We start from the raw sequence: 23,479 nt of genomic DNA on the forward strand, positions 1-23,479 counted from the left end.
TGATTTGTAGGACCGACTTTTTTTCTTTCTTTTGGGAAATTACTCTTAATGTTTTAGTGAGAGGATGGATATTCAAATAGTATTCCAATAACCAATCTTGCTCTTATATCAAGTTTCAGCTTCATCTATCTGCTAATTGTGAGGCCCCAATGGTTGAATGGCAAGATTTAATATGACTTTCAAGTCTGTTGGCACTTGGCATCATGTGCAAAGTTCGATTCAGTGACGAAAGCTACCAAATTTAGGACAAACCTTAGTAAGGAGGGATCATATGTGTCAGAAATATTTTCTTCACTAAATTCGTCTGAATTTCGTCCCTCTTTATTACCTCAAATCTTTATTACCTCAAATTTTGCTAGTGAATACTCATAATCTTTTGAAGGGAAAAAAGGTGACCCTATCGAAGTACGGAGTGATTCATGGAATTGCTATATTGAGTTCATGAAAGGTATCATAGAAGCAGAGAACCCACCTACTCCACTTAAAGTTAGATGCGGATGGAATCTGATTTTTGAATCAAATAATTCAATATTAATTCGAATTCTTAATGATTTTTTAAACGAGAAATTCATATTTACATTGAAGAAATCAAATAATTCAATGATGGATTTTTTTTTTCTCTTTTCAACTGATTTTCAATATTTTATAGTTAATCGATTAATTTTTTTTTTTCAAATTGATACTTTGATCAATTTTTGACACAATCCATCTAATCGACTAATTTAATTGAGTTTGAACAAAATTAATAAGTAAAAATTTCCAAAGTGGCATTATGTTCCAAGCAAATGGTACAATGTTTTTTTATCCAAGATTAATTTATTAATAGATCAAGTTTTGCATGTGAAATAGTTTTATTATCCAATATTATAAAAGCAAGAACTCCTCGGTGCATGTGAAATAGTTTCTTAATTAATGTTGATGCTCGAATTCCAACAGGCATCCTCACTTAGATCAATGATTTAAAAAGATGGGTAATTTCCTTTTGAGCACCAAAAAAATGGATTCATCAACAGTTCGAATCATCTCAGGATGTTTTGTTAAACCACAACATGTTTCGGAACAATCAAAACAGCCCTTTTATCTCACAACATGAGATCTTGTCATGCTTTCCGTACACTACATCCAAAAGGGTCTTCTTTATACCAAACCACCACCAGGGGATTATTATGAACTAAACTTGATCAACAATGTCTTGGTAAGGCTCAAACAATCCCTTTCCATTGCCCTCCTTCATTTCTATCCCTTAGCAGGTCGGCTTGCAACAAAAATAGAACAAAACCCAAAGTCTCATATTCCGTCTTTGTTGATTGCAAAAACAGTCCAGGAGCCAAATTTATACATGCAGCTGTTGATTTATCAGTATCCGACATTGTTTCCCCTACTTATGTTCCGTTGGTTGTTCAATCGTTCTTCGACCATGATCGAGCAATCAACTATGATGGTCACACCAGGCCTTTGTTATCGATTCAGGTCACTGAGCTGGTAGATGGGGTGTTCATAGGTTGTTCTATGAACCATGCTATTGCCGATGGAACCACGTTTTGGCATTTCATCAACACATTGTCCGAAATATTTCAAGCCCAAGGAGATACTAAAATAAAAATCTCAGGCTCGCCAATGTTGGAGAGATGGTTTCCAGAGGGTAACAATGGCCCATTGCTTACCCTTCCTTTCACTCATCAAAATGAGTTCATCACCAGATTCGAAACACCCCATGTTTTAGAGAGAATATTCCATTTTTCAGCAAAGTCCATTACAAAGCTCAAAAAAAGGGCTAACACAGAATCCAACACCACCAAAATCTCCTCCTTTCAGTCTTTATCAGCATTTGTGTGGCGGTCCATAACAAGAGCTCGTCGTTTACCATGTGAAATTGTTACTTGTTGCATGTTGGCTATAAACAATAGGTCAAGACTTGAACCACCATTATCCCCTAATTACTTTGGGAACTCGTTTCAAACCGTGACAGCAATGACTACAGCCGGTGAATTGCTCGATCATGGTCTCGGTTGGGCTGCTTGGAAATTGTACCAAGCTGTGGTTAACCATTCAGACAAATCAGTGCGTGGTTATGACAATGATTGGCTTCGGTCACCTTTCGTTTACCAGTGTTCTCCACATTTATATCCACGGATTGTGATTATTGGAAGCTCACCAAGGTTCAACATGTATGGAAACGAGTTTGGGTTAGGGAAAGCACTTTACACTTCGAAGTGGATATGGTAATAAGTTTGATGGGAAAGTTTCACCGTATCCAGGCCGTGAAGGAAAAGGAAGTGTTGACATAGAAATTTGCCTTCCATCATTTTCAATGAATGCTCTTGAATCAGATGAAGCGTTCATGGCTGCTGCTTCATAACCCATTTGATGTCGTTTGTCCCCTGGGTTTCATGTTTTTATTTCGGTTAAAATGTGTAATTAGTCATTGTGGTAAATTCTTGAATTATGTTTATTAATTATATTACGTTTATTAATTGAAAAAAAATTTAAGTTTGTTTTTACAAATTTTTTATTAAACTTTTTAATTGCGGAATTTTAATATTTTGATCATAACTTAAATTTTATACTTTTATTTTAATATTATAATATTGAATGAAATTGAAGCTTTTTCTTATTAATTTTCTAAAACTTTTAATTATTGCTTTCATTTTAGCTTTCAAATTAAAAATCATGTAACATGAATGGGGAGTGGTTTGATTTTTTTTTTCCAATAGAACACTATCCCAAAAATGGAACTTTGATTTAAATGTACTTTGCTTTGTTTAAATTATTAGAGTTTTTTTTTTCATAACTCAAATAATTTTTTTTGATAAATTATAAGAGGAAGACAAAACCTTAAATAGTAACACGATTAGTGTAACTCGACTCCAAATCATACATGGAACAGTGAATATCTTAACTATCAGGAATAGCTCAAACAATTTATTTTTTATTTATTATTATTTTTGCTTATATCTTAATTGAAAGGCATTTTCATTGCTACAATACAATGAGTCAACTTAATCCCAATTAATGCTTAAGTTAATAATGGCATTAATGTTTGCTTAATTGAAAGTTATTTCCGTAGGAAATGGATGTCATTCAATTTCTTTAGCCATGGTCTTTTAATGAAAAAACATATGTTAAGCCTATATATGATGAAGAGGTCCTATGGTCAACAGATCTATAGTGAATTGTTAAAAATATAAAAATACCATTACATCTAGTAGTTAATTTTTATTTCACTTTTAATTATATTTTCATTTGATAAAAGTATCGTGAAAGTCCATGAGCTAGTAATTAGATTGCATTTTAATTTATCTATTTAAAAATTGAGAAAATTAATTATTGTACGCTAGATCAAAGAGTCAATTGGTCTTCTTGTTAAAATTTCTTTTCATTTCTACTGTTAAAAACTGTTCCTATACATCAGCATGAGATACATGTGGTATGTTATGTGTCACTATTCGATTATTCATCCAACCACATCAATTTTTAACATTACAAAGGGATAAAAATTTTAATAAAAAGAATTAATTTTTTTCTTTGAATTAACATACAAAGACTAATTTATTTATTTATTAATAAAAAATTAAAAAAAAAAACAATTTAACTCCTTCTGCACGAAATTCGCTACTTTTACCTGTTACACATGTAAAAGTATATTTTATTTATCGATGAATCATTTATAGATTTGAGAGTTGAGACCAATCCTTACTGATAAAATAAAATAAAAAATATGCGATTTCAAAGTTAAAAATTGGTGTTCTCAAGGATGAGATCACTTGCCTCTCATCTAAATTCTAAACCAAATTTTCACCTTTTAATTAACCAATAGAAACTGCGGCTACATATTTTTATTATTTTAATCATTATTGTTAAATACTTTTATCATTTTAGTCACTTATCACTAATTTGTTATTATATATACTTATTTTAGTCCCTCAATTTTAGTAAAAAATCATTTTAATCACTCAATTTCTTTTATAGGGAATTGAGCTATTTAATTATTGAGATGAAACCACGTCTTTCACTTGTATCCAATTCCATGCAAAAATCAAGGTTTTTTTCCTTGTAAAAAAACCTAGTTAATTCTTGTGAAACCCTAGATTAGTTTTCTTTTTACTAAAACAACTAATATTAATTCTAAAAAAGAAAAAATAATAAAGGAAATTAAAAAGATAACATGGTTTTTCCAAATATAAATTTGAGTTTTCCCTATAAAACCCCAAAAGTTTCTAAAATTAATTCTAAAAAAAAGAAAATTAAAAAAGATAAAATTAGTGATCAAAATGAAAATTTATTAAAATTTTATGACTAAAATGAGTGAATCTATTGGAAAATTAACGGCTAATGACTAAAATTATAAAAATATGTAACGTCGGTGCCTAAATTGCTAACTTTTTATTTTCGGTGCCCAAAAGAAAAATTTATAAAAGTTGAGTCACTAACTATGTAGTTTACCCAACTTTAAATCGTTTTCCACTTCAACCATGGGCTCTTGTATGTCAACATAAGGATTGAGGTGTTTGGTGGGATGAAACATTTATTGATTAATATAGTGGAATAGTAAACGTTTGAACAAAGCAAGCCTCTTTCAAACCAAAGCACCTAATCAAGGAAAATTCAATTTGATGACTTCTATTCCCACAAATCAATTTTATTATCAGATACCAATTCCACCACAAGAAACAACACTCATGAACTCTTCATCTAATTCAAGAGCTTTCATTGAAGATGGTGGAAGGCAAATTTCCAAGTCAATACTTCCTCCACCTTCATGTCCTGGATACGCCGAAACTTTCCCATCAAACTTATGAGCATATCCACTTCGAAGCGTCAATGCTTTCCCTAACCCGAACTCATTTCCGTACTTGTTGAACCTTGGTGAGCTTCCCATCATCACACTTTGTGGGTCAAAAAGCTGAGCAATCTGGTAAATGAAAGGTGAATCAAGCCAACCATTGACGAAACCACGCACTTGTTTATCTGTATGGTTAACCACAGCTTGGTGTAGTTTCCAAGCAGCCCAACCGAGACCATGGTTAAGTAGTTCACCAGCTGTGGTCACTGCTCTAACAGTTTGAATTGAGTTACCAAAATAATCTGGGGATAAAGCTGGTTCTAGCCTTGACCTATTGTTTATAGCTAACCTACAACCAGTGACTGTTTCGTTTGGGAAACGACGTGCCTTTGTTATTGACCGCCATACAAATGCAGATAAAGATTGAAAGGAGGAGATTTTGGTGGTGTTGGATTCTGTGTTAGCCCTTTCTTTGAGCTTTGCAATGGATTTTGCTGAGAAATGGAATATTCTCTCTAAAAGCTCGGGTGCTTCAAATCTGGAAATTAACTCATCTTGGTTAGTGAAAGGAAGGTTAAGTAATGGACCATGACCCTCTGGAAACCATTTCTCTAACACTGGAGGACGTGAGATTTTCAAATTAGTATCTCCTTGTGCTTGAAATATTTCAGACAATGTGTTGAAGAAATGCCAGAAACTGGTTCCATCGCCAATAGCATGGTTCATGGAACAACCTATGAACACCCCATCTACCAGCTCGGTGACTTGAATCGATAACAAAGGCCTGGTGTGACCATCATAGTTGATTGCTCGGTCATGGTCGAAAAACGATTGAACAACCAACGGAACATAAGTAGGGGAAACAATGTCGGACACGGATAAATCAACAGCTGCATGTACAAATTTGGCTCCTGGGCTGTTATTGCAATCCACAAAGACGAAATGAGACTTCGGGTTTTCTTCTATTTTCGTTGCGAGCCGACCTGCTAAGGGATAGAAATGAACTAGGGCTATGGAAAGGGATTGCTTGAGCCGATCCAAGACATTGCTGATCAAGTTTTCTTCACAGTTACCCTCTGGTTTGGCATAGAGAAGACCCTTTTGGATGTATTGCACCGACAGCATAACAATATCCCATGTTGTCAAATAGTAAGGCTGTTTTGATCGATCAGAAGCATGTTGTGGTGTAACATAACATTCTGAGATGATTCGAACTGATGATGGATCCATTCTTTTTGTTGCTAAAGAGGAAGAGGGTAAAGTATATTTAGGTTGGATTAGCAGGGTAGTTGAATATTGAAGTAATGATGTGTTTATATATTGATGGTTGCTAAAAACGAAGAGAGAAAATTATTTTGCTTGGTCTACTTTTGATTCGCAGCTTGGCTTTATGTGGTTATTGAATTGCTGGGAACCAAGTTAAATATTTTAGTATTGATAATATAATTAATTTAATCATATCGATGTTTTAATAATTGGATTTGTAATTGAATTAATTAAATCATTAATTCTCAATTTTGATCGACTTGATTGATTTAATCGTAAATTTAATCAGTTAAAATTAAAAAAATTTGAAAATTTCTTGATCTTCTGTCTGCATTTATTTTAGAGGTTTAAGTTAAATATACTTAACAATTTGATGTTTTAACCGGTTCAATTAGTTACGATTTCGATTCATTAATTGTTCTGAATAGTCTATTCAAAACTCAGTTCATTACCCTTGTTCGGACTGAAACACTCATCGATTTCCAATTCAATTAATCTATGTGATCACTCTAACCTAATTCAAACAATATTAATTATATCCCTTAAATATACTAATGGTTAAAGTTTTAAAAAAAATCCTTTCACCAATCACATGAATAAAAACAATTTAAATGAATTGAAGAAAGGATTGTCGCCTTAAAAAGTAGGTAGCCATCCAAGTAGTGATGGTTGTTAGAGTTGGGAAAGCTACCTACGCAATGTTGGACGACTTAGGGTCTAATTTAATATAATGTTTGATTGAGAATTTATCTATGAAAATCATTTAGTTAAACAAACGTTGAAAATCATCTGTAAATGACTAATTTAAGTTTGTTTAAGCCTGCATATATCTTTCATTTTGAGAAAATTTAATTTTTAATAAATATATATTTTATTACTAATATATAATTTTTTTATTAAATCTAAAAATATGCAACTTAATATATTTTTTAATATTTACATTATAGTATAATATTTTTTGAAAAGAATATAATATATTTTATTATTCATATGAAATAAATTATATAATATATGAAATGGAGTGTATACAACTTACCGGTTGCTGAGCCTGTTGAAATGGACCTGCTCCGCGTCGTCCCCCTAGGAGCTGGCCCTGCTGTACCATGGGAACAAAGAAAATTACCAACTTTTTATTTTCAATGCCCAGTGTTGGAGAGATGGTTTCCATAGGGTGACAATGGCCCATTGCTTACCCTTCCTTTCACTTACCAGGATGAGTTCGTAACCCGAGTTGAAGCACCCCATGTTTTAGAGAAAATATTCCACTTCTCGGCAGAGTCCATTGCAAAGCTCAAAGAAACAGCTAACACAAAATCTAGCACCACTAAAATTTCCTCCTTCCAGTTTTTAACTGCAATTTTGTCTCGAGACTGGAGTCACCATTGCCCCCATATTGCTTTGGGAACTCAACTCAAGCTGACAGCAGTGACCACAGCCAGTGAACTGCTTGAACATGGTCTGGGTTGGGCAGCTTGGAAATTGAACCAAGCCGTGTCTAACCATACAGACAAATCACTTCGTGGCTTCGTCAATGATTGGCTTCATTCACCTTTTATTCACCAGATTTCTCAGCTTTTTGACCCACAAACTGTAGTGATACAGGCTCACAAGTTTCAATACATATGGAAATGAATTTGGTAGGGAAAGCATTGACAGTTCGAAGTCATCACTACCATTTGTGAGTCGAAAAAGAAAGTGGAGGAATGGGAGTAAAAAAGAGAAATAAATTAAATTTAAATGTACTTTGTTGGAAGGGAAAGTAAGAGAAAAAAAAATAAAAGATTGATTTTTCATAAAAATGAATCAGAAAGGTATATATTAATTCAAATTTATGTATTTTTAAAAAATTTTATTTTATTTCCTTAGATGAAAAACAAATTTTGAATTCCTTTTTTCATTTTTCAATCTTTCCTACCAAGCAGAGTCCCATGTTTTCCATTCTACTAATTTTCTTTCCGGAGCAAAACCTTAAAGTAAAGAACCGTATTGAAGTACAGGGACTAATACAACATTTTAATTTGTTATGGAACTGTCCAAAATCTTCGAAAGCATGATATGTAAGTAATGAGATCCAAATGATGTTAAAAATAAAGTTCCAATGACATTAAACAAAATTTATTGTAATAAATAACAATCATAAATAACAATCCAGTAAATAGAAAAAGCCTATGAAGCCAAACCGAAAAAACACAATGCTAGCAAAGTATTAGAATCCTTGCAACCACCAAAAAAAAACAAAAGCATAAATAAATGTTCCAAACTCAACCCTACAATACCAAAATTCCAGTCACTCAAGAGACATGGTTATCATTCAAAGATAGTGAAGCCAATTGGTCTGCAGGATTGTTGACCTGTGGCTTTGCAGCAACACTCTTCAACACCTCTAAGGCCTCTGCTACTTTAGCTTTCAAAGCTTCGGGTGACTCAATGAGATGCAGAACTTCAGTTTGGTCCATCTCTAGAAGCATGCCGGTAACCTTGGCAGCTGCATCACACTCGAGATGTTCCACAAGGGGGTATAGGCTTTCACCAAGCATCTGATCACCAGTCACAAATTGACAATATAAAGGTCTTGAAGGTAATTAAATTGAACAAAATATATAGTCATGGAAATTGGAAAAAAAAGACTCACCGTCCTTTGTTGCTCAGGGGTTGAATTTGCAAGAGCAGTAGCCAAAGGTTGAAGAGGCATAGGCTGTCCAGTGCCAGCATCTTGCAATGGACCCGGCACATTACAACCAGGTGGGTATCGATTGGCACGTCCCCTAGGCATCATCTGGAACAAGTTTGGTGAATTAGAACAAAAGACTTCTGCCAAAGCATAAGCATAAGCATGAAATGGAGGTTAGTATACATATAAAAACAACTTACAGGTTGTTGAGCCTGTTGAAATGGACCTGCTCCGCGTCGTCCCCCTGGGCGCTGGCCCTGCTGTACCATGGGAACAAAGAAATTTGGTACAGGAGGGCCACCAGGCCTCACTCCAGGAACCAGTTGCTGCTGATAACCAAAACCAGCCTAGAATAGATAACAAGCAAACAAGCATTTTCAAATTCAAATATCCTCAAGGTGATGCCAAAAAGTGTTGCCAATGAAACCAAATACAGTCACAGAATGGTACTAACACATCACAACTATTCATGACAGTAGCAAGGATTCTTCTAAAATAAAAAAAAAAACATATAATCCAAACATCCAAAAGAACAAGCATGTAAAGTTATGAGGTTGGACAAGGAGTAAAAATATACTTGAGGAATGATAGCTGGAGGTGCTTGCCCATATAAAAATTGTTGGCCAAGACCTGGTGCACCAGAAGGGTACATGGGCATACGAGGAGCAACCGAGGGGATAGCAAGAGGTCTCATTTGTGAAAACTGAGCCTGAATGAAATGAAATAAACACATAAGAGAGTACTAACAAGAAATGTATATTGATTCATTGAACTGTCAGAAAAACTTACATCTCAGTCATTGAGAATATGAACTTGAAAAGAAATATAGAAATAACAAATAAAATGTCCCGTCATAATATCATAAACAAGACTGAAGATAAACACCAAAAGGAAGTGCAAATGGTCCTAGAAATTCTCCTTGTCGCATTACCTGTAGACTTGCTCTTCTCTCTTCTTGCTTTTGAGCAAGTGCAACATAAAGTGGTTTGCTAACAACCAATTTATGATTCATCTCAGCAAGCTGTAGGTGGATAGCAACATTTATTAGATTATAATCTCATACTAAAATGAAAGCCCAAAAAAAAAAAAAATCAAGCTTACAGCTCGTGATGCTTCTTCAGGTGTAGAAAATGCAACAAACCCAGAGCCCTTACTAACTCCACTAGGGTCACGCATGACCTATAAAATTTTGAGAGAAAGGGGCATAAAATAAATACCAGTAGAAATAAGTTTACAAAGTTGGCATCAACAATCAAACAATCTAGAAGTATTTGACCAACCTTGCACGAAATAATTTTGCCATACACCGAAAACAGTTCCTTCAGCTTTTCATCATCAATACTATCATCCAAGTTTTTAACATATAAATTCATACCCTTAAGTTTATCAGCAGCTTCCTTCACAGTTTGCTCAAAACGAGATTTTAGCTCATGCTCTCTTTCTGACTTTTTCTGGGCTTTTCCAACATACCACTCTTTCTCTTCAAATTTCTTTCCATTAAGAGCTTCAACAGCTTTAGCAGCATCATCAGCAATTTCAAAGTTGACAAATCCAAAACACTTCGACTTGCCATCTGCATCCCTCATAACTACAGCACTAGTAATTTCACCATACTCACCAAAAATTGTTTTCAAGTCTTCATCTGTTGTAGACTCGGAAAGATTTTTCACATAAACATTATTGAATTTGGTCTTACTCGATGTGGTCTCTCTTTCCTGCTTACGAAGGAAATGTCCAACATAGACCTGCTTGTCATTAATCAACATGCCATTCAATTTATCAATTGCATTTTGAGCAGATTCTTCACTGTCAAATTGCACAAAACCATAGCCTTTAGACTGGCCAAAACCATCTGTAGATATCTTGCAAGACAGAATATTTCCAAATGCAGAAAACGTATCATGTAATGCTTTGTGGTCAATAGACTTGTCCAGATTCTGCAGTCAAAAAATAACAGTTAAAGGTGTAGGCATGCACAAATAGCCAATCATATAACTTACAAATGGAGCAATTATGCATGCAAGTGAATGCCTTCGTTCCATCGAAGGATCAGTTACAAATATATTTCAACCAAACAACATCCAACCAAATGGAAGAGAATTTCTTAAGAGCGAAACAGGCATCAAAATGGAAGAATGGAGGGAAAAACAAACAAATGGTTAAGGGTAAAGAGACATTAAATACCTTGATAAATATGTTTGCAGTACCACTCTTACGAAGACTAGGGTCCCTTTGAGAATACATGATACGAATAGGCTTATTATTCAGTGGAGTGAAATTAAGTAGATCCAAAGCCCTAGCCGCTGCACAAATAAATAACAAAAAAAAGGCAACACTGATTAACTCAAAACAAATCAAAAGAGAGAACTGATGCTCCCAAGTTATGATTATCTAAAATATGAGCATCAAAGGAACAAATAGTGAAGAGATCATTTATTTTCTTTATAATTATTATATCACAGAAGCTCAAACAATTCTTTGGATGATAATGCAAAGCTATATTAGCAAAACTGTCAAAACTTAAATTCTTTTATCTACGGACTATGTAAATTAAATTGAGGACTCGTATAGCACTGGTATAGCACATGTATATCTTTCTTCGATGTATATTACTTCTATACAGAAAATTGCTTGAGTAGCAAGTAATCCTCATTTTTGGATGAATGATACATAATACTTATCCCCAAAAAAGGTCAATACTACTTGACTACACTTGCACTTTCTAAAAACATTACCAATTTACTATCAATGGGAATTTGCAAATCACATGGATACTATAACGCCCAAAATTTGCAATTAAATTATTTTTGTAATGTAATTAGCTAGGATGGATTTCCAGTTAAAAGTAAATTCTGTTCTGAACATTGAATAAAAGTAAATTCATCAATATGCACACTTTCTTACTACATTGTAGCATCCAACCAAACGTATATTCATAAAATTTCCCAACAATTAATCTATACTCAAATTCCAAAAGAATTCAGCCAAAATTTAGAACAGCCTTTTAAACTGTTCATTAATAAAGATCAATTTTTACAGCCAAGTAAAAGACTAACCATCACGAGGATTGCTATAGTTGACGTAACCGTATCCGAGTGAACGGCCCGTAGCCAAGTCGCGGCAAATCCTTACGGAAGCAACCCGAGCAACTTGTCCAAACAATTGAAACAGTTGCTCATCCGTAACGGTAACATCAAGATCCCCAACATATAGTGACGTCGGTATGAACTGCACCCCTCCGGTTTGCGGAGCGACGGCGTTTGGTACGGAAATCGCCGGTTGACGCTGAACCTCAATCTGCGCCATTGACAGCAACTCCAATGGATCCTTTCTACTTTTTTTTCTTTTTTGTTCCCTTCTCCTCTTTGATGTTCAATCAAAAACCAACAGAGAAACAAAAACAAAAGAACTATTTAAAAAAATGGAGACTAATTTCACTATTTGGGGATAAAAGAGGAGAGGGAAGGGTAAATTGGGATAGAATCGTCGGAAACCGGAAGTAGATAAAACGGCGGCGGCGACGACGGCGGAGGAAAAATAAAGTTTTTGATTTTTTTTTTGAATTAAAAATTAGGAGGGCATAAACTGCACCGCACCGGCGATGGAGTAACTGTGTGGTATTTATAGGTAGAATAGTTTCGAAGAAACCCTATTTCGTTTAGGAAGGTTGATCTCCGCCGTCAGATCTTTTGATGGAAATTAAATTGTAGCCGTACGATGATCGTGGTCAAAATCAGGTTGCCGTCAGATCTTTGTGTTATTTTTTATTTAATTTTTTAAATTTTCAAATTTAAAATTTTAAGTGTAATGGTTATCATAGTTAATTTTTTTTTATTAAATTTAATTTTTAAATCTAAAAATAAAATAATTAAATTATTAAAAAATAAAAATAGAAATATTAAATTTAAAATGAAAATTCTTTTTTACATAATTGCTCTCCACAATTTTTAACCTTTTTTGTCCCTTTATTGTTGTCTTATATATCTGTATTAGATCTTGTTTTCTACTTAAAATGGTAGGTTTTGTCTTTATTTATGGAAACAAATTAATTACAGATTTTATTTCTCTATTTACAAAGTTTATGAAATTAACTTTTTATGAAAACCAAAAAAAAAATATTAGAACCCGTGTTGATATGATGGTCAGAGTATTCACCGATTCAGGTGTGATCTGAGTTTAAGTCACGCTAATTATGTTACTCAATTGGATTATTTTTTTATTTTTTAAAAATTTTAATTTTAATTTTAATAAATTAGAGTGATTAAATTTATAATTAAATTTTTAAAAATTTTTAAAATAAAAGGTGAATGCTAATCAAAGCCCAATAAAGAGAGTTGTGATAACCAAATTTCACTAAAAAATGTTTGAAAAAGTTCATATTGGATCCTTATAAATTTGGGCTCTCTATTCTTGCAAATGAAATAAACCCAATAATTTGTTCCTTTTCTTTTTTTTCTTCTTATATTTTTCCTAAAATTCTCTGTAATTATATTAAGGTGGGATTAAATTTAGAATCGAAAAAAATATGCAAAATAGAAAGAATTCTCTCCCAAAGTTTGTTTCCCCTATTTTTAATATTCAAAATTAAGATTTTATTTAAAAGATATTAAATTTCTTATTACTCATTGATTATGGAACTTTACGTAGAAAGATAACAATGTATTTATTGAAGGAACATAAGGTTAGGGGTGTTCAAACTTTGGTTAAGACCGAATTAATTGATCGAATCGATCTAATTCGGTTAATTTGATCTAATTCGTTCAGAGGTCGGTTAAAAGTTTTTTGGAATTTTGATTAATGGTTAATTTGGTTCGAAATCAGTTAATTAACCAAACTTAATAAATAATATTATATATTATATGCATTAGGCTATTACTAATTCGGTTAATCCGGTCAAATGAACATTCTAAATTTATTTATTTTATATGTTTTATACTTGTTTTAACAAAAAAAATATAAAGTTCGGTTAATTTGGTTAATCGACCAACTTAACTGAAATGAATTTTTTTAAAAAATTAACCTAACAAAAATATTTCAGTTAATTCAGTTAATATTAGTTCTATTCAATTAACCGTAAGGCTGTAAAAAAAAAGCACAATTGTTAATTTAAGGATAAAAATATTGTTTATTTAAGAATTATTGGGATTTTATCCTTGTCAATTGCAGGTATTTGGATGATTTTTTATTTACAAATCAAATTTGTAATAATTTGAATCGAAATTTATTTTTATTTAATTAATATTTAAATTTAATTATCTTATTTATTTAATAGTAAAAATGGTTTTAAAATTTTATATAAAAATTATTGTCCAAAAAATATTATATAAAAAGTTATTTGTTATTTTTATTTACTTAAAAAAAATTAAATGTTTGTGAAAAATCCTAATCGAGACAACTCGTCATACAACTTCTCTTGCAAAAATTACAATTAAGTAAGGTGGTTTCCACATAAATGCTCGTAGGCACAAGGTCTAGTAAAAATAAAAACATTTTGATTTGTTGATTGAGTCTTAATTCGATTGGTATGGATATTATTGACAATGTAAGAGGACGTGGGTTCGAATACACTGAAAATCATTATGATCAGAATTTATAATAAGATTATTTATATCAAATCAAACAACTTGACTTTTATATAAGTGCTCCCAACTACTTGTACAAAAATCCTATTACTTAATAGTAATTTCCTATTCACACAATTGTAAAATTTTCTAAGATATCACTCTAATCCACGAAGTCTCTAGAGGATGCAAAATCTCTCATTTTTTTATTAGGCTCATTGAATGATATATTTTGTTTGTTTTGATATTCACCTGCTTTAACACAAAGAATTTATTGTTATACCAAAATATGAAAACATGACTGATCTAACCAAATATATGACAAAACCAACCCATTATGCCACCCCACTTGCATACCAATAATAAAGGATAGATAACCTTTGGACAAGACATATTATTCATAGTAATTTCCCCTCAAAAAGAGATCTCTCTTTTCTCTTTCATTTCCATCTTCATCTTCTTTACTCATTCCATTTTCAAAAATAGATCTTTTATTGAATTTAGCATTAGAAGCAGTGATTCCCTTTAAACTCATGTCTACTCAAAAGCATTCCACCTTCTTCCAAGGACATCTCCAAGCCCATCCCATAACTAAAAATGCACAAACAAACTTACCCAAACAAACAGTGGGTTAGCAACACAAACCACTTGTTGATTATAAGACAATGATGCACATTTAGGTGAGTTAAGAACATCAAACTCATGGATATATATGATAAAGATGACATGTTATTCCTCAAGGTAAACTATAAAAATAGTTATTTTTGTTTGCCTCAGATTACATTTTAATCACTTATGTTTGAAATGTTACGTTTTAGTCACTTACGTTATCGTTTTGTTACGAAATGGTCACTTACCGTTAAACTCCATTACCTCCCTAATGATAGACCTACATGGCAGTCCAAATGAGTTTTAAATGCCAACTTGAATGTTCAGTTGCTGGGATGAAAATAGGTTTTTAATTAAATAAATTTAATTTGGACTGTCACGTAGGACCGCCGTTAAAGAGGTAACAGAGGTTAACGATAGAGTGACCACTTCGTAACAAAACAATAATGTAAGTGACTAAAACGCAATATTTCAAACATAAGTGACTAAAATGTAATCTAAGGCAAACAAAAATTTACCCACAATTTATAAAAGTGTGAGGGTGACATGTTATTTCACAACAATTAATGAACCTTTGACCATTCTATCATAAGCAAAACGTATAGCTAACACAAACACTTGTTTAAAATTTAGGAATATATCAATTAACATAAGCTTAGTAACCTATTGTAAACAAAAAATAATTATCACATACACCTTTAATTTTTTTTTTCATTTTGTTCATGAAGTTAAGAAGAATATATATTGTTAGTTTGTAAAAATACTAAGTCATAAATAACACCACAAAAAGAAAGGTCAATTTTTGAATCTACTATAAAGATTTAATGTATGTACCAACCACCAATTGAGCAAGTTGATTGCAATATTGCAGTTTGACTAAATTAATTATGAACATAACAATGAAATTTAATATGATTTTTGGATAGCATATAATAAAAACAAAACAAAAAATTATAATTAAAAAAAGGTGAATGAAGGTTGAAGAGTGAGAAAATGTTTAGTAAATATGTAGATTTTTGTTAGAAAAGTAGGAAGATATGAAGGAATAATACGTAAATCATCCAGAATCAGCTTGAATTATGCATCGGATATAAATGGAAATCGAAAAAATTGGACATAAATATTTATGTAAAAAAATCTCATTCAAGGAGGATAAAAAATCATAAGTAAAGAAAACTTCACTAAAATAGGCAAAACTTGAAAGGGGAGTACAAGATGGAGGAACAAACAGCATGAAATACAAAGTTTTTCCGAATTTCCCACAAACTCTCTTAATTTTGTTGTTGTTATTTAAAACTATCTAGGGTTGCTAAAATGCCTATTTATAGATTAAAATCCGTGTGAAAATATGACTGAAACATTTCTAAAATAATCAAAGTTAAACTGAGAAAAGATAACAGAGTTTAACTAAGAGAAGAAACTTGATTAAGTGGAGAACACGTCGCTATGTCATGAAGTCATGTTCGGCTCGTCGGGACACCATGCATCGTGTCGCCGAGACGATGAGTTCTTCTTATTGGGGCACTGGTGCCATGTTGACGTGACGTTGACTCTTCCTCGTCACGATATTGCCGTCTGTTTCATCCGAAATGTGAGCCACATTCCACATAATCCATATGGATAGTGGGGAATTTTATTAACTCATTTAAACATTTTTTTTCATATAAAAAATCAAGTTAGAAGTCTTGACAATATTATAGTATTAAAATTTATTAAAAGGTAGCAAATGAATAATTAATAACTATTGGGACATTAAAAAAATGTTAATGGCTTATTACAACATGAGAACATCAGCTTAATAAAACAATATAACTAATTGGTACTGCCGACCAAATAGGTGATGCAAATTTTATATGCATATATAAATTTTGTTACTTTATAATTGCTTATGGAGATTTTTTCTAAAAGAAAATAAATTATTAGTGTTTTTGGTATAATTCATATACAGTTGGTAGGAGCAAAGTAATTATTTCTATGCACACATTACGGATGTGAGTTATGGGTGTAACTTGAATAAATTTACTTAATTTTTAATATGTCAAAAAATTGTTTAAATTATGGTTCTCATTCACCGTACGATATAAGTCAAATCCTTATCTTTAAAATGATGTTTGAATAAAAATCTTTCAAATAATATATGACTCTAAAACTCGAACTTGATCTAAAGACCCTAAAAAGAAATCACAATCACTCCTTAGTCCTTCTGTCACGGAGTTGGAGTTTTCCCACACATCCGTGCGGCCTTAGGCAGTTTCTTGGCTTAAAAACGCCTAAGTCAGCCTAACTTCCACCCATAATGGATTCAACCGTAAAAACGCCCAAGTCAGCTCAACTCGCAACAATAAAGGATTCAACAGAATTCCCTTAAAGTTTTCACGAAGAACAGCGGAAGAACGAATTAAGAACGATCTTTGAAAGATGAACAAAAGCAAGAACGCTTGAGAGAAAAGTTTGAGTAAATGCTCTCAATTCTTATTCACAAAGAATAATGAAACAATTCAGGAGTGAGTACAAATGAGGGGGAGGCTCTCTATTTATAGTTGAGCTCCCCCAAAACCGATGGCTACAATTAAAAGCTGTATTCAATTAGGACTCTAACTTTACAGAATTAGAAGCTGTGTACAATTAGAACTTCTAAGACTACTTAGTCCTATCTTCATTATCGGGCCCATCAGGCTTCAATGTGACAGGCCTGTCCAACAGCTCTTTGAATCGGGCTAGTTCTCGTAGGCCAAATGATCCCCATCTGAGCAACAGACCTCCATTGGATGCATTTGGTGCGCTTGTCACGGGCTTTGAACTGCGGTCCGTGACACTTCCACGTCTTAACTGCCTACTTTCAATTCTGTACGGTCACTGTCTCTTCCCCCTGCCCGCCCGCCTGCCATGCACGTTCCCATTTACTACCACAAAATACAATAAAAATCTCAGTCTTTAACACTACTTTCCTATAGACCTATATATTCATGATAGGTTAAATGTATCTTGACTTTAGTGTTGCTCTCAAATAAATTTGTTCATAAATGGTCTTCTTTATCCGGATTTTCATTTGGTGGTTTTCAATTTTTTTTAGTATTTCATATATATATATGAAATAAAAACTGTTGATTCATGTTTGGGTCAATACAATAAAATGTTTGACTGAAAAAAAAATGGCATGTTTACATTTATTTGAAGGAGATTGCAGCACTCTTTGATTTATGTTCAATTTCATTCAATGTCGACAGTAGAAGACAATTGGAAGAAGCTAAACGGTGCCTAACCTGAATTTTCCCTTTGCAAAAAGTTTTAGGTTTGGACCCAATAAAGCAGATGATATTCCATTATTTCATGTTTACCTAGGTTTTTGTGTTGTATAATGGTCAAATTTTGTTGACGTTAAAAGTGTAATGTATATTTCGTCTTTTTAAAAAGGGTTAAATAGAAATTCTTTTATTTTGTCGGGGTAAAAGTACAATTTTATTATATACTAATTTCTAGTTTTATCATTTAAAAGGATTAAAATGAAAAGTTTTCCATTTTGAGAGGCTCATGCCTGGTCTCCTATAGATTCACCTCTATTCATAGCCAAATCAAAATTATTCTAGAGAAGATCTAGACATGATAAGATTCGAGTTAGAATAAATCTAGAGACAAATTATATATGACTTATGCAGGGTGGGAGTTGAACTTGTCAAAGTCCCCAACACCACCAAGGCCTTATTATTAATCTAATTCTAGTTTTCATCCCTCTACAATCTTCAAATTTGAGATGTAATTCATCTACTTTAATCTGACATAGTTTGGTCTCTCTATTTTTATAATATTATTAATAAGTCCAAATTGATAATACTATTAGTTGTTGCTATTAAAGTGATAAAGTAAAATTAAAAAAAAAACAATCTTTAAGTATTTGTTGGAATCTAGTGGAGGGATTAAAGCAATATATAGACCTTCTCTAATTAATTCAAAAGACGACAACCCTAATGGCTTTAAAAGAAACATTTTAAGGACTAAGTTGTTAATAGTGAATAATTCAAAAGTGATGGATTGGGTGGTGAATGTGTTTTTCTAATGCTAAAATCAAAGAACCAATTAAAGGATTCCACATAAGGGAAATCAATTAATCATGGATTAAGCACTTAGAAATGTGGAAAATTACACCACTACTCTTTTATTTAAAAAAGTTTAAAATTATAATCAGATGATTATGATTGACAATTGACACCCAAAAAAAAAAGGTCAGTTCAATAAGTTTGAACCATATGGGAACAATGAAATAATAATGATTAATCAATTTGCTATTTCCATTAAAAATATATGGATCATCCATCTTTATTGCGTGGACGAAAAGCCACTCTCAATGTCCATCCACCCATCCACCACCGACTTTCTTTCCTTTTTTTCTAACTTATTGGTTTAATAAGGTTTATGTGTGGTTAGTATAAAAATAACGATGGCGATAAGATTAGATATTATAACGTGAAGTAAAAAAAAAATTACATGTACCACACACAAAATAAACGCACATCAAAAAGACCCATAGACTTTCATAATTTTAAGTTTATTGTGTGTAAAAAATTTATTTAAATAGGCTTTTTACTCAACCTATGAAATTGTTATAATTAAATATAATAGCAATATCATGGTTGTTGAAATTAAATTGGATCGGTTAGTTAGACCGAGTGGACTGTAAACCGACTGGTATGTCAATCTAGACAAAAAGATTGAATCAATTTTTAAACAAACTACTCGAAACTAATTAAATCGAGACAAAATTTAATTGAACTGGTGATTAGGCTAATCGAGCCAATATCATAATTTTATAATTCTATTTATTGAAATTAGACCAATTGATGAAATCAAAAATCAATACGATTTTATCACTAATCTGGTTTTTTAAAACCATGGGTAATATAGATGAAATATTTCTTTCTAAACTCGGATGGATCTATTTACAAAGTTTTGTTTCTGTTTTTGCTTTTTGTTGGTCTTTCCCTTCTTCTCAACTTGGATCGCTTGCCGCTTGCCTAATATTATTATGCTAATAAGAAAACAAGGAAAAATCCAGTTATTTCAGTTATGCCAAAAGCAACTTTCTTGTTTTCTTTGAATTGTAAAGTTTTCAAGTGATAGAATTATTAGATGTTAACCAAACATCGATATCATCTCATTACATAAATAAAGCAAAAATAAATTAAAATTCCTCCCACTTAATTTTAGTTTCATATATTAGCTTTCATTAATTTCACCATATGTTTTAATTATTGCTCGAATTTTAAATTAATTTAGTAAATTTTAGAATGTTTTAATTGAGTTTTTAAAATATTAATATTGTATCAATTAGGTGTCGAGAAATGTGTCAATATTATAGCAAATATGTAACTGTTTTCTATGTATTTGAACAATGAATAAATAGATAAAGTTAATTTCACATTTCACTGTTATATCTTTTGTGTTTCTGTCTTTTATGTTTTTCATACAGAGTGAAATTGTGACAAACAAATATTAGCTCATTGATTGTCTAAGTTCAAACTGATGATAAGTGACATTGTAAGAACGTTTACAATGCGAGAAAGACAACTTACTTCAGTAGATAATCTAAACAAGTCTGTAATCTTGTAAAATAATCAAAGTGAGGATTTGATTTAAATACTTAGAAAGATTATTATGTCGTCTACAATTCCAATTAAGTAGATGACTAGTCTTGACTATTGGAGTAGTTAACTCTACGGATAGACATAGATGAACTCATTGGAAGAATGATATATTGGACTGGACCCAATTTGAATTAATTCTGAATCCGTTTGTGAATTGATTCACTTGTGACGTTTATGGTGTGACGTTTATGGTGTGACTTACCTAAATCCTGAGTTAGTTACTGACATGCGTAAGTAACTCATGTGCTTTGATATAAGTGGAGGCTTATGCTTTAAAGATGATCGAGCCGATAGCCGGTATGTTAGGTACATGACTTGTGGATGGCATGACTTTATTAGCAACAATGGAATTCATAGTTTGATTAAAGAGTTAACGATATCCTCTCATTGGCATTGTGTGGATTGATAAATATGGAACGTGGTCACGGGTTGCTAGTTCTCGAACAAACAATTTATCACAGACATTAGTTGACAGTGATCATATTAATCATTAAGATGACACAATGGTGACAATGAGATAAAATATGAGTGAATGGATTTAACCCAAAAGAATCAAAGATATCATATGAAGGTAACACACATATGACGAGGTCATTGGACAAATCAGTTGGATGAATTGCTTTCTTAAAGAGTATACAATATCAATCATGATACTTCTTGTGGACTAACTCCATGATTAAGAAAATTGTGAATTATCGAAACGATGCTTCTGGACATAATTGTAATTACTCGAGCCTAATTGTATATGTCTGATTGGTCCCTCCGCTAGCTCAACAAAATCTCGATCAGACTACATTTGAATCAGAAGAAAATTCTACGACTTTGGAAATAATTTAATTTAGTCGAATTATTCACTATTTTGAAATTGTCAGAATGTTAGTGATAGTTGAGAACAAATGCAATATTTCTTATTTCATCACTATTTTTATTAGAGGGAATAAGCTTAAAACTCCAATTTTGGTGTACAACAATAATCTAATAGAATCATTTTTGTTCGATCAAGTGGGGGATATTCTTGAAAAGGTACCTGACAATTTTGGCAATGACAAAAGAAATGTTTAAACTTGGTTGGGCAATCAATACAGCCAAACTCATGAGGTAGAATATGGTGGCTTGAGACTCAATTGTGGGTGGGATGATAGTACTGTTTTGGAGGAGCAAGGTCATTGGAATGTTGAACAAGTAGAGCCAGTTGGAAAGGGTAAGGCCATGAGGGTAAAAGACCAATTGGGCACGGAGGAAGGCAATGGAGACGAAGTCAAGGATGGAGATGAAGATGAAGGTGACTCTAGAGACGAAGATAATCACGAGGGTGGAGGTGAAGATGAAGAAGATGAAAACGATGGTGACGATCAAGTAGATGAGTCGGTAGCATTAGTTGCGCGAAAAAATCCTACTCACACTCGTCAATCACTGTCTTGTGGCACACATTCGGCCCGACGACGCCGATGATGTATTTTTTATTTACTTATTGTGATGTAAAAATGATTGTCATCAATAAAGAAACAATAACTTTTTTTAGTATATTTCCATTGCAACTCATATTTGTCTTTGTTAAAATCTTATGTAAATTATACGTAAATTTCCATATATTTAATATTTGATATGAAATATGTAACTTTGGATAGACGTCTTTATTGAACTAGTAGAACGTGACAAATACAGTTGAAATGCAAGTTAAAAAGAAAGAAAAAAATTTTGGGTACAACAAAATGAATGCTAACGATGTTGAGGCCTTAATGTACCATTCAATACAAAAAATGTTGCATTCGTATGCCCTGGGTTTCTACGATACTCGTATAACCTCTACTGATTGTTCTTCTCCCTGAGTTTCTACGTAGAGGTCTCAATCGACAGCCGTTATACGGTCATGGATCGGGGTATAACAAGAGAGCCAATTGACGGTCGTTACGTGGCACGAGCTCAAACTTTTTGGATACCCAGAAATGTTGTCGTATAAATACTATACAGAAGTTTGAAGGCATAATCATATGGAAAATCTATGAGGCTTCCCGCTATAATTGACGTAATTTTTTTCTCCATTTCTAAGCAGTTAGTACCTTTAATCTTCCTTCTTATTCGAAGGCCGACACTGCTGTGGATGTAGGAGGACTCTTAGGCGGAGCGGGGAGCGATTGTTGCGGTGCAGTAAAGGTGATGCTCCTTTCGGGGTGATAACGATTGTTGTTATTAAATAACCCATTAATAACTATAATCGTTGTCGCACTGACCCGAGTTTGACATCTATTGTGCCAAAACATCCGCTCTCCGCCTGAGAGCCCTATTGTGTCAACTTTGGTGTTAGCCTTCGGATAAGAATGAAAGGTTAAAGATATTGAGTGCTTGGAAATATAGAAAAAAAAAATTTACGTTGATTACTCCAGAAATCTTTCCATTTTCCCTATAATTATGACCTCAATCTTATGTATGATATATAAAAGACATCATTTGCAAGTATCCAAAAAGCTTAAACTCGTAACCGCATAACGACCGTCAATTGACTCCCAGTTATACTCGAGCTCGGGACTGCATCACGATCGTCAATTGGGACCTCCACCTAGACTTCCACCCGTGACCGTATCAAGCACTGTCACCCAAAACCTGGCTACCCCAAGATGGGTTTATGAGGTAATAGTCCTATCCCGCCATGACATACAAAATGTATGTGTTTTGAGTCATGTTATCACATCCTGACCCCTCCAATTTACCTATAAACTTTCGTGATTTCACCCCTAAACCCTTAAAAAATCCTAAACCTAACCTAATTAAAAAAAACCCTATTATTGGAAGAGAGAAAGGGAAAGCACGCTCAATTGGACGCGCTTTCTCTTTTTCTCTCCAAAAATGATATTTTTTAAAATTTTTAAAAAAATAGCATAAAAACCAAATAAAAAATATTTTTTACCCGTAAATAGTTAATATAAAAACAGATCCTAAAGCATTAGATAAT

The 23,479-nt window shown here is 32.7% G+C and overlaps 3 protein-coding genes and 1 pseudogene across 3 annotated transcripts; 2 read left to right on the top strand and 2 right to left on the bottom strand.

Moving 5' to 3' along the window:
* Positions 1-997: 997 nt before the first annotated feature.
* LOC107940788 (uncharacterized acetyltransferase At3g50280-like) lies at positions 998-2,359 on the top strand (annotated as a pseudogene).
* Positions 2,360-4,382: 2,023 nt separating this feature from the next.
* LOC107940782 (protein ENHANCED PSEUDOMONAS SUSCEPTIBILITY 1) lies at positions 4,383-6,183 on the bottom strand. The gene has a single exon (XM_016874234.2). It carries the CDS (start codon positions 6,011-6,013, stop codon positions 4,646-4,648), a length of 1,368 nt encoding a protein of 455 aa, XP_016729723.1. The 5' UTR covers positions 6,014-6,183; the 3' UTR covers positions 4,383-4,645.
* An 877-nt stretch (positions 6,184-7,060) lies between these two features.
* On the top strand, positions 7,061-7,681 carry LOC121218716 (protein ENHANCED PSEUDOMONAS SUSCEPTIBILITY 1-like). The gene is made up of 2 exons (XM_041096404.1): positions 7,061-7,147; positions 7,262-7,681. Exons 1-2 carry the CDS (start codon positions 7,061-7,063, stop codon positions 7,679-7,681), a joined length of 507 nt encoding a protein of 168 aa, XP_040952338.1.
* Positions 7,682-8,130: 449 nt separating this feature from the next.
* On the bottom strand, positions 8,131-12,326 carry LOC107940789 (polyadenylate-binding protein 2). The gene is made up of 9 exons (XM_041094958.1): positions 11,777-12,326; positions 10,905-11,023; positions 10,001-10,657; positions 9,822-9,899; positions 9,652-9,741; positions 9,298-9,429; positions 8,921-9,067; positions 8,682-8,825; positions 8,131-8,586 (listed from the first exon to the last, which is right to left on the bottom strand). Exons 1-9 carry the CDS (start codon positions 12,024-12,026, stop codon positions 8,341-8,343), a joined length of 1,863 nt encoding a protein of 620 aa, XP_040950892.1. The 5' UTR covers positions 12,027-12,326; the 3' UTR covers positions 8,131-8,340.
* Positions 12,327-23,479: the final 11,153 nt, after the last annotated feature.

This window comes from Gossypium hirsutum, chromosome D06 (assembly GCF_007990345.1).
Source record: "Gossypium hirsutum isolate 1008001.06 chromosome D06, Gossypium_hirsutum_v2.1, whole genome shotgun sequence".
In the NCBI taxonomy this organism is placed as follows: domain Eukaryota; kingdom Viridiplantae; phylum Streptophyta; class Magnoliopsida; order Malvales; family Malvaceae; genus Gossypium; species Gossypium hirsutum.